Genomic DNA, 12,343 nt, shown 5'->3' on the forward strand with positions numbered 1-12,343 from the left:
ATGAGATGCTACGAGTATGGTAAATGCAGTAAACAAGGAATACTGGTGTAAAATATGACATGTTTGTTCTTATTTCTTCCAAACGATGCTCGAGTGTGATCGGTAGATGTGTCGTACGATGTCTTCAAGATGATGCTCCAACCGGGCAAAGAAGTGTCACCCATCCATCTCCAGAATTAATTGCATCATCACATGGTGGATGAATAACCATACAGTGAAGAAATGAAGGGTCTTGAGGGCTAAACTTATAGCAAAATACCAGATATGGGTGAAAGATGGCATTCACTTTCTCGATTTTAATGGATATCCTCATCCAGCAAGTATCACGATGGATTGCAGAATCACGTCATCTGGTTGGGAGATTATGGAACCCCAAAACCATCTACTGTATGTAGTCCAGACCTTTCACCCAATGACTTCTACTTGAAGAGGTATGTCACAGACAGGGACTCCAAGATAGGTTCGCGAGTGATTAAAGAAAGGAAATGAGTCATTGGCTATGTCTGCATGTCAAGACAAATCAACTAATGTGGCATGAAGGACATGATGCCATGTTGGAAAAATGAATCAATGGGTTTGGAAAATATATTGAACAAGAGCGATAAATGCTTTGCAATATATGTCCCCGACCGATGTGATATTTTCTCAGTCTAAAAAGGGCATAACTCTGTGAAAAATTGACAAAACGCCCTGAAACTCGAACTTGTTGTGTAACTTATCATAATAAAGCCGTGTACTAAGTTTCAGTTGAATATGTTAGCCGGTTTGGGGGGGAAGTCTGACAAACCCCAGGTGGGACAGACGGACCGAGAGATGGAGAGCAAACCTGAAGTCCACTCCAGTGAAACCAGTGGGGGACTAATAATAAAACATTACATGGAGTTTCTGCAGTTGCATACAGTGGTGTTTGAGAGAAGTGTGGGCTGAAGGCTGCGAGATTGGTCCTAACAAAAACCAACGACTCTGGTAGCATGTACAGTATATTGAGTACAATTATGCTATTCTGTAATTGTGTCAAACAAACGAGGCAATTATGCACGATGCATTTATTAACAAATCATTCTTTATTAGTGACCTTTGCTTTGTTTCTAAATATGCATAGTGATTAAAATTAATTTTGGAGTAAGTACACAGTTATTAAAAAGCCTTCATTAAAATTAATTTTGGAGTTAATTAAACAGTTATTAAGACTTTCTACTTTGTTTGTTTGCATGTAGAGGAGATTTAATACTGAGGTCAAAGCTCATGGAAGAACTGCAAGAGAGAGGGAAACGGGTTTACAGAATGACGGGAGGTTGGGGGGGGGGGGAGAGGGTAAACGGTAACAAGCAGATGATAACTCAGCGACATATTCAAACCAATAGTTGAGTGGCATGAATGGAAGATGGAGAAGAGGAAGAAGATTAAGAACAATAAAAATAAGAAGAACAAGAATTGCATTTGGTAGAGCACATACATCCACCAGGCTGAACAGTTTACATTTTATATCCCACTGAGAGGACGGATCTGCATCTGGATCTGAAGCAAAATCTAATTAGCTTGTTCTTGTCACTTCCCAAACTCAAACACTAAGTTATGTCATAATCCATCCATAACATTTTGAAATATTTTGTAATATTTGCTATGTATCATTTTTGGCCACATTTCTCAATAGGTGAAGAATCACTAAAATACCCTGGTGTTGGCTTAACAGTTAAGGTGGCTGGCTTAAGATCTTAGGATCTTGAATTCAAGCCCCTGTCGTGCTGCTAAATAACACGAGGTGGGTTGACACAGCCTGTCATCCTTCCGAGGTCGGCAAAATGAGTACCACCTTACTGGAAACATCAGCGGCACAACCGTCCTTCCAGAAATTGATGCAACCAGCAAGCACAGACTGCATATGAAACAACAACTAAAAAAAATTGATTGTATCTGGATTCGGATGCAGATCTTCAACAAAATTGAAATAATTTGTCCTTGTCACACACCCAACTTGTCCACCAAGTTTTGTTCAAATCCATCAATAACTTTTTGAGATATCCTGCTCAGAGACAAACAAACAAACAGACAGACAGACAGGGATGAAATCATAATCTCCATCCACCTTCGGTGGCCGAGGTAAAAAGGAGAAGAAAAAAAAGGAGGAAAAAAAGAGGAGGGAAAGAAGAAGGAAAAAGAGGAAGGAAAAAGAGGAGGAAGAATGAAGAAAAAAGGAGGAAAAAGAAAGAGGAAAAAGGAGGAAGAAAGAAGAAAAAGGAGGGGGAAGAAGAAGGATGAGGAGGAAGAGGAAGAAGAAGGAGGGGGAGAAGGAGGAGGAGAAGGAGGAGGAAGAGGAAGAAGAATAAGGAGGGGGAGAAGGAGGGGTAGAAGGAGGAGGAGAAGGAAGAGGGAGAAGAAGAAGGAGGAGGAGGAGGATGGGAGAAGGAGGAGGGGAGAAGGAGTGGTTCGTTCTCAGTCATCCTGACCGAGTGGTTCGTTCTCCGTCGTCCTAAGCGAGTGGTTCATGCTCCATCATCCTGAGCGAGTGGTTCATTCTCCGTCATCCTGAGCGAGTTGTTCATGCTCCGTCATCCTGAGCGAGTGGTTCATTCTCCGTCATCCTGACCGAGTGGTTCGCTCTCCGTCATCCTGAGTGAGTGGTTCATTCTCCGTCATCCTGAGCGAGTGGTTCATTCTCCGTCATTCTGAGCGAGTTGTTCATGCTCCCTCATCCTGACCGATTGGTTCGTTCTCCGTCATCGTGAGCGAGTGGTTCGTTCTCCATCATCCTGAGCGAGTGGTTCATTCTCCGTCATCCTGAGCGAGTGGTTCGTTCTCCATCATCCTGAGCGAGTGGTTCATTCTCCATCATTCTGAGCGAGTGGTTCATTCTCCGTCATTCTGAGCGAGTTGTTCATGCTCCCTCATTCTGACCGAGTGGTTCGTTATCCGTTATCGTGAGCGAGTGGTTTGTTCTCCATCATTCTGACCGAGTGGTTCGTTCTCCGTCATCCTGAGCGAGTGGTTCGTTCTCCGTCATCCTGAGTGAGTGGTTCGTTCTCAGTCATCCTGAGCGAGTGGTTCGTTCTCCGTCATCCTGAGCGAGTGGTTCATTCTCCGTCATCCTGAGCGAGTGGTTCATTCTCCATCATCCTGAGAGAGTTGTTCATGCTCCCTCATCCTGACCGAGTGGTTCGTTCTCTGTCATCCTGAGCGAGTGGTTCGTTCTCCATCATCCTGAGAGAGTTGTTCATGCTCCCTCATCCTGACCGAGTGGTTCGTTCTCTGTCATCCTGAGCGAGTGGTTCGTTCTCCATCATCCTGAGCGAGTTGTTCATGCTCTGTCATCCTGAGTGAGTGGTTCGTTCTCCATCATCCTGAGAGAGTGGTTCATGCTCTGTTATCCTGAGGGAGTTGTTCGTGCTCCGTCATCCTCAGTGAGTGGTTCAAGCTCCATCATCCTGAGCGAGTGGTTTATGCTCCATCATCCTGAGCGAGTGGTTCATGCTCCGTCATCCTGAGGGAGTGGTTCATGCTGTGTCATCCTGAGCAAGTTGTTCATGCTCCATCATCCTGAGCGAGTGGTTTATGCTCCATCATCCCGAGCGAGTGGTTCATGCTCCGTCATCCACAGTGAGTGGTTTGTGCTCCGGAACGCGTCCGGGTGCTGTTCGTCTCCGCAACATGTCTGGGTGCTGTTCGTCTCCGTAATGTCTCCTGGCAGTGTTTGTCTCCGCAACGCGTCTGGGCGCTCTTCGTCTCCGCAACGTGTCCGGGCGTTGTTCGTCTCCGGAATGTCTCTGGGTGGTGTTCGTCTCCGGATGGGAGTTTGTCTCCAGATGTGTCCGGGCGGGAGTTTGTCTGTGGACATGTCCAAGCAGTGTTTGTCTCTGCACAGCTCGGCTCCGGACGCGTCCGGGCAGCATTTATGCCCAGACGGGAGTTTGTCTCCGGATGTGTCCGTGTAGTCTTTGTCTCTGGATGGCTCGACTCCGGATGTATCCGTGTAGTCTTTGTCTCTGGATGGCTCGACTCCGGATGTGTCCGTGTAGTCTTTGTCTCTGGATGGCTCGACTCCGGATGCATCTGGCAGGTTTTGTCTCCGAACGGCTTTGTAGCATGACCGGTAGAAAATGGATTTTTGACATTATGTTGTTTCCAATTTCACTGTTATTCCGTGCAGAATTGACAGTATGAATCCTAATTAATGCTCCACTGCACATCTGCCTTCCCTTCCTCTCCCCCCTCTCACCCCCCCCCCCTGTAGTTATTCTTGTCAGCGAAGCGACGTTGGTATTTGCTTGTGTTAAGTAAGAAGAAAAGTTCACATGTGCACAAATACAATGTATACTGAACAAAAATATAAACGCACCAACCTAAATATCTAAGTCAAGATTGCCATTATGGGAAAATGGTCAAACCAATGATATGTTTGAGCAATGGTTCCTTCGTTTTGCTCAAGACAGATGTTCCCATTGAAATTGACCACTCTGAGTGTGTGGACTCACACATTGAGTAATCCTTCCCATGAGCACCATGGGGCTTGACAGAGTGATGGTCAGTGAGCGTGACCAGGACACAAACACTCCCTATAGCTTGCCCTATAAAAGGCCTCCCCAAAATGTGGACTGGTGCCAAATGTCAACATGCCACAGATGTCACAAATCTTGAGGGAGCGCGCCATTGGCATGCTGAATGCTGGGACGTCAGTACGGGCCGTTGCAGCACACTTCAATGTCCACCACTCCACCATTAGCCGCCTGAGAATGCGCCTCAGAGAGACTGGAAGCAACGTGAACCGCCCACATGCCCGGCGACCACGTGTGACCACCGCCGGTCAGGATCGTCACATGAGGCTGCAACATCTCCGGGATCGACTCTGACTGGCCACGAGGACTGCCGATGAGACTGTCGGGCTGCATAACAGGCGCATTTCAGCCCAGACGGTGCGTAACCGCTTGAGTGAGGCCAACCTCCGAGCCTGCCGACCACACCGGGGACTCGACCTCACTGCAGTCCGGCGTCAGACCCGACTGAACTGGGCCAATGTTCACTTGCGCTGGACCCTCGCACGATGGAGGAGTGTGCTGTTCACCGATGAGTCGCGGTTCCAGCTGTATCGGGCTGATGGCGGACTCCGCGTCTGGCGTCGGGCTGGGGAGCGCTACACTGACGCCAATGTCCTTCGTCGGGTGTCACACGGTGGTGCCAGTGTTATGGTGTGGGCAGGCATATGCCATGGAGAGCGCACTCGGCTTCATTTCATTGAAGGCAACTTGAACGGGCAGCAGTACAGGGACGAGATACTCAGACCCATCATCGTGCCGTTTGTGCGCCTTCACCATGTGACGTTTCAGCACGACAATGCTCTCCCCCATGTTGCCAGGATCTGCATGGACTTCCTCGGTGAGGAGGACATTGATGTCCTCGACTGGCCTCCATATTCTCCCGACATGTCGCCCTTCGAGCACATTTGGGACGTTCTTGATTGACGCGTACGACAACGTTACGCAGTCCCAGAGAACGTCCGCCAGCTCCGTGTGGCTCTCCAGGAGGAATGGGAAAACATCCCTCAGGCCACCATCGATAATCTGGTGATGTCCATGCGCCGGAGATGCACCGCTCTGCACGACGCCAACGGTGGACACACCCGCTACTGACTGTGTGAACTCTGACAGTGACACCTCGGTTGTGTCGGCTGTTGTAGCGCAAAGACTGTCGCCAGAATTCTCAAGGAACTCTTTGAAATTTAATGCTCAATTGTCATGGATTCTAGAACCAAATTGTTGTGAAGATTTAGTATTAATGAGTTCGAGGTAAAATAGAAACAATCGCTTGGTGCGTTTATATTTTTGTTCAGTATAAATGAACTCATTAACAAGAAATAATGAAATGATATACTGATAACTTTCACAGGTCGAACATTTTGAAAAAGGAACAACCTGCCAGGAGTAGTTTGTTTGTGTCTTCTGGAAGGATGATGATGTGATCCGAGGTATCAGTTTGCAGAGACTCGTCTGGATAGTACAAGATGCTCTGATTGGCCATTTCCATGAGATCCAAATACTGCAAGTGGAAATCTGAATCACAATGCACGTAATGACACGTCAATATATTTATCCAGGTGACAGAAAGTCAACACATAAATACACAATGTGTGTGTGTGTGTGTGTGTGTGTGTGTGTGTGTGTGTGTGTGTGTGTGTGTGTGTGTGTGTGTGTGTGTGTGTGTGTGTGTGTGTGTGTGTGTGTGTGTGTAAAATAAACATTTTTGTTTTATTCTATAAACTACTGACAACATTTCTCCCAAATTCCGAATAAAAATAGTCATTTAGAGCATTTATTTGCAGAAAATGACAACTGTTCAAAATAACAACAAAGATTCAGTGTTTTCACACCTCAAATAATACAAACAAAACAAGTTCATATTCATTGTTAAACAACACAATACTAATGTTTTAACTTAGGAAGAGTTCAGAAATCAATACTTTGTGGAATAACCCTGATTTTCAATCACAGCTTTCATGCATCTTGGCATGCTCTCCACCAGTCTTTCACATTGCTGTTGGGTGACTTTATGCCACTCCTGGCGCAAAAATTCAAGCAGCTCGGCTTTGTTTGATGGCTTGTGACCATCCATCTTCCTCTTGATCACATTCCAGAGGTTTTCAATGGGGTTTTTGTCTGGAGATTGGGCTGGCCATGACAGGGTCTTTATCTGATGGTTCTCCATCCACACCTTGATTGACCTGGCTGTGTGGCATGGAGCATTGTCCTGCTGGAAAAACCAATCCTCAGAGTTGGGGAACATTGTCAGAGCAGAAGGAAGCAAGTGTTCTTCCAGGACAACCTTGTACGTGGCTTGATTCATGAGTTCTTCACAAAGACAAATCTGCCCGATTTCAGCCTTGCTGAAGAAACCCCAGATCATCACCGACCCTCCACCAAATTTCACAGTGGGTGTGAAACACTGTGGCTTGTCGGCCTCTCCAGGTCTCCGTCTAACCATTAGATGACCAGGTGTTGGGCAAAGCTGAAAATTGGACTCATCAGAGAAGATGACCTCACTCCAGTCCTCTACAGTCCAATCCTTATGGACTTTTGCAAACCTCAGCCTGGCTCTTCTTTGCTTCTCATTGATGAAGGGCTTTTTTCTATCTTTGCACGACTTCAGCCCTGCCCCTAGGAGCCTGTTTCGAACCGTCCTCGCTGTGCACTTCACCCCAGCTGCCGTTTTCCATTCTTTTTATAGGTCACTTGATGTCATCCTATGGTTGTTGAGTGACATTCGAATGAGTTGGCAGTCATCCCGGTCAGTGGAAATTCGTTTTCACCCTCTGCCAGTCTGCAGCTTTGTTGTCCCCAATGTCTGCTGCTTGACCTTGTTCTTATGAACCGCCGTCTTTGAAATTTTAAGGATGGAAGCAACATGACGCTTACTGTATCCCTCTGCCAGTAAAGCCAGAATTGAACCCTTCTTTCCTCACTCAAAACTTTTCTTTTCAACCCTTTTGGCATGGTAAATAGTTAATTTTTTTTACTCCAATTACTTTTGAGGTACTACTAGCACTGTTTTTGCCATCCAGCTGGTCCTATTGCAAGAGGATAGTGATGACCACAGCAGTGGTTTTTATACTTTTCCTTGTTAAATAAGATTCGGTTCAGGTGATCACCTAATCAGTACTTCACTAAGTAGAATGAGGTGTGCCTGTGTTGGAATTCAACAGACACTGGAATGGAATGGCTGCCATACATGTCGAGATGCTAATTAAAAAAAATTTTTGGAGTGGTCTCATTCTTTTTTCCAGAGCAGTGTATATACACACATATATATATATATATATATATATATATATATATATATATATATATATATATATATATATATATATATATATATATATATATATATATATATATATATATATATATATATATATATATTGTTGCGGATTCGCGCCCGCCGGCGTGCGGACGGCCACGTAACTCGAATCGCGGCACGTCGCCCACCGGACGGACAATCCCGTCGTGACCCTCTCGGACTAACGCCGGGAACTAGTCACGGGTGGGCCTTTCGGCCTCACCACGATCGTGCCAATTGGCCCCCTGCGTGGGATAGGGTTGCTCGCCAAATTCGACCTACCTAAGTACCCACACGGAGGGTAGACCGGGCGATCGCACCTCGCTGCAGGTCGACTTCGGACACGGGCCACTTTAAGCGACCCGTTCCGTACTATCGGGACAACCGAGCGGTGTCATCGTCAACCCCGACGGTTCGATTAATTATCGGGCGTTTTAGCCCACGACCAACCCTTTACGTGAAGTAAGATGGAGATTCAATAAAGGAAAAGACGAAGCGAAACGGGAAAAACAGTTCAACATAAAGCACATTTATTTCGCAATGGCACACGGATAGCACACATATACAATTATACACCAAAAGCAAATGTAAAAGTGAAACACAATGCAGATCTACCACTGACTACCGAGCACACGGCAACACTTATACAGTTTTACTTCACAGACAGCGCCGACAACACATATACTCAAAGCAAAAGAAAAAGGGACCACCCTCCACTATGAGGGGGCAGACGGGCCTGGGGCCAAGACCGCGTCGAGCCTACCCGTCTGGTGATGAGCCGCAAAATGGCGGTGGCGTCCCGACTCCGCGGGCCTCACGGACAGTGTCTGGAATGGGGTGGGAACGGGGCCCCCTTCTCACACTATCTCAGCGCGGTGGGAAACAGGAGGGGGTTGTTGATGCTCGGGGGGGGATGAGGATATCTCGCTGGCTCGGGTCCCGCGACGAGCGTCTCCACCGCGACCTCGGTCATGTTACCGGCCTCCCCTCTCCGCAGCTCCCCGACTCTGACACGAGCGCCCTCTCGCCTGCCTTCGCCGCCGCCACCTCTCCCACTCTCCACAGCTCCGTCCAACTGCTTTCTCCGACTCTTCTCTTCTCCACTCTCCTTGACTGACTCTTTCCAACTCAACTGCTCCGACTCTTCCCAACTCAACTTGACTCGGCTCGTCCCAACTCAACTCTCCTTGACTGACTCTTTCCAATTCCACTCGACTCTTCCCAACTCAACTGCCTTTTTGGCGAGCAAATGCGGCCCTTTATAGCCCCCGTGGCTTCGCTCCTTCACCTTCGACCCTTTACCTCTGGCTGGCTCCCCATTGGACAGAGGAAAAGTGGGCGTGAATGCTTTTTGATCCGCGAATCTGCATATAGCGATTATACTCCGACGCACCTGGAGGCGGGGCCAAATCGCCCCACGCTCGCCGATAGGACGGAACAGAAGTGGGCGTGAGTCGTTTTTGATCCGATTGCTTCGGAAAGGCTGGTGTTTTTGCACCCGCTGCTAGGTGTGCGCCCTGCACGAGTCCAGGATCGGCGCCCACAAGCGGCGCGGGAATGGCGGTGATGCGATGGTTGCGAGAGCGAGATGTGACGGCAAGGGTCGTGGCTGTTGTTGTGAAGCGGCGTTGCGGTTGGTGGTTGTTGTGTGATGGCTGTTGAGACGTGGTTGGTGGTGGTTGTGGTGGTAGTAATGGCGGCTGGTCCAAAATAAAGATAGCAAAAGAAAAACGGCTATCTAGAGGGGTCGCAGCCCGAATGAATGACATTTATTCCCTCTAAACAACGGGTTTGGGCCTAACTACACATATACTTACAGAGATATCTCACCTAAGGGACCTGAATGGTGGTTTGCGAATTTCGTCAACCACAACAATATATATATATATATATATATATATATATATATATATATATATATATATATATATATATATATATATATATATATATATATATATATATATATATATATATATAGTTACGTTTGTGGGGTTAGATGGAGGAATTCCATTGGAAAAGTTCGGACTGAATTGAGTTGTTTTGTCCGTGGACGTGTCGGAGACGTGTAAGCCGACAGAATTTTGTTCTTCTGTCAGCTTGCCTGTTTGTCTATCTCCTACAGGTGACAATTCGAAACCGATCGTCATGAAACTTTACCAAGTTGTGGAGGTAGTCTCCACTGAGAAGCCTTTTGAATTTGAGGTCAAAGGTCAAAGGTCGTTTTGAGGTCACATTTCGAAAATCGTCATTTTTCATTTGATTGACTTGCACTCTGAACACGATTTGCATATTGCATCACTGAATTGGGAAACCAACTGTCTTTGAAGACAAAAGGTCAGAGGTCAACTCAAGGTCGAACTTCTAAAATCATCAATTTTATCTGAAAAAAATCATCAATTTTCACGATTGACTTGAGCTTTGATTAAGATTGTCAATTTGATGTATCCATGGCAACCTTTGGAAAGGGGGGTGGATTTTGCAAGCATCATGCTCTGCATGACGTCTTTTTCTTGTTTGTTTGTCTGTCTGTCTGCACAGAACTTTCTTGTTTTTCTCAGCAGCTGCTTTTTGGATTGAGACAAAATTTTGACCATACGTGCGACTACTCATGTAGAATGTTTTAATCACAATTACGACATCAAATGTCACGTGGTATGGCAGCCATGTTGGAAAAATGGAAGAAAAAAAACTTTGGACCCTTTCTCTAAAACCGCACCAATGAAAAAATTGAAACTTGGCACACGGCAAGTTTTCGTCAGGTGGAATTGTTTGGTTCCTTCTGATGACTTCAATGCACGACTGTCCCTATTTGGTATTCCATTTGATTTGAATTGAAAATATTTTAATCTCATTCTAAATTTAATTTAATAATGAATTATAATTTTAAAAAAAGTCATGGGTCAGAGTCAGGTGTCCGATCAAAACGGGGTTGCATCAAAGTGGGATGTCTTGGTACTCGGGCATCACTGCTAGTAGTTATGAAGTGGCAGTTATAATTATTTCTCTTAATAATTACATAACACACCAGTACAAAAACACCACGCAAAAAACAGCACACAAAACCACACAAACACCACACAAAACAAGTTCTGGTGAAAGTCTGCAATCTCTGATTGCTCTTATTTATTGCCCTCGAGGAAGGAGGGGAAAATGCATTTGGGTCTGATCCTTTGCTTGTTACTTGGCGAAATCTTCGATTTTCTCAAGTTCGTTGGTCTGTTCCGTTTGTTGGTTTGTTTGTTTGGCCGGTCGTCTACAGCCCAAACGGCTGGACCAGTCGTTCTTAAATTTTTACACCTGATAGGCAATCCACCTGAGACGGTCCGCGTCCAAACCCCGTGATAATCGGACGAAACGTCGCGACGTGACGTCACACAACGTGAAAACACATTTTTGGACATAACTCAGTGACCGGAAGCCGCTACGACTTCTGGATGATGCCAAATTAAACTTCATTCAAATATCTAAATGATTACTAAATGCATCTTATTACAAATTACGCATAGTTTTCGCAAGCGTATGACGTCAAAGTTTTGCCTGTTGACGTCATTCTGAAAAAATATTTACGCTCTTGTGCAGCCGAAACTACTGAAGCAATCGTTCTCAAATTTTAACACGTGATAGCCAATCTTGCTGAAATAGTCTGGGATCAAATCACGTCATAATCGCACTTAACGTTACGACGTTAAGTCAAAAAAAAAAAAAGTGAAAACAAGCTTTTGAACATAACTCAGCAACTGGAAGTCGTAGCGACTTCCTGTTGATGCCATAACAAACTTCAATGGAATATCTAAATGTTTTAAAATGCATATTAGTACAAATTATGCACAGTTTTTGCAAGCTTATGACGTCAAAGTTTTTTAGCTATTTGCGTGATTTAAACAAAATTCTATTCGTTCTACAGGTCACAATTCTTAACCGATTTGGATGAAATTTTAACAGCTGATAGAAATCCACAGTGCAAAAAGATGTGACTTTTGGTGATGTTCAATATCAGGATCTGGATTCTGCATCACTTTATATTATCACCCATTATAAACCAATGGGGATTTTTGTGAATTACACATGGCTATTTCTCAAACAGTTTTGCACTTATTATATTGAAACTTGTACTGTCTATTTATGCATGTAATATTAACATGTGTACAAAGTTTGTTCTAAATTGACCCAAGGTCAAGGTCAGGGTCACCCAATACATGAAAAACACACATATAAAATATACATTTTTGTTTTACAAGATATTTCAAACCTGATAACGGGATCGTAAAGCTGGTTGAAAAGCAATGTTCCTAGGTATTTTCAAATATTTTCTACGATCAGAATGAAGGCAACAAGCACCGATGATAAGTTGTTGAATGTCACATGGTGGCTTTCAATGAGTTGTGAAAATTTTCTATCTGCTGCCGTTACCATGACAACGCACGCCTGATAATTGTTATTTGTGACGTCGCGTCATTTTATTAATGTACGAACAAATAACCTGGTGTCAGGTCAGGTTCGATCTGTGACCTGCTACAGG

At 45.2% G+C, this 12,343-nt stretch overlaps 1 protein-coding gene across 5 annotated transcripts in view; it reads right to left on the reverse strand.

The window, feature by feature from the left end:
- The window catches only part of ADGRD2 (adhesion G protein-coupled receptor D2), a 234,253-nt gene that overhangs the window by 119,803 nt on the left and 102,107 nt on the right, over nucleotides 1-12,343 (reverse strand). For all 5 annotated transcript variants that reach the window (XR_015058674.1, XM_085883251.1, XM_085883249.1 and 2 more), the window contains exon 12: nucleotides 5,904-6,041. Coding sequence is in view for 4 of the 5 variants with exons in the window: in XM_085883251.1 (XP_085739377.1) it covers nucleotides 5,904-6,041 (138 nt within the window). In the remaining variant the exon portion in view is untranslated. The remainder of the gene's footprint in view (nucleotides 1-5,903; nucleotides 6,042-12,343) is intronic.

This window comes from Eptatretus burgeri, chromosome 5 (assembly GCF_056783735.1).
Source record: "Eptatretus burgeri isolate ZD-2024b chromosome 5, Ebu_testis_v1, whole genome shotgun sequence".
Lineage (NCBI taxonomy): Eukaryota > Metazoa > Chordata > Myxini > Myxiniformes > Myxinidae > Eptatretus > Eptatretus burgeri.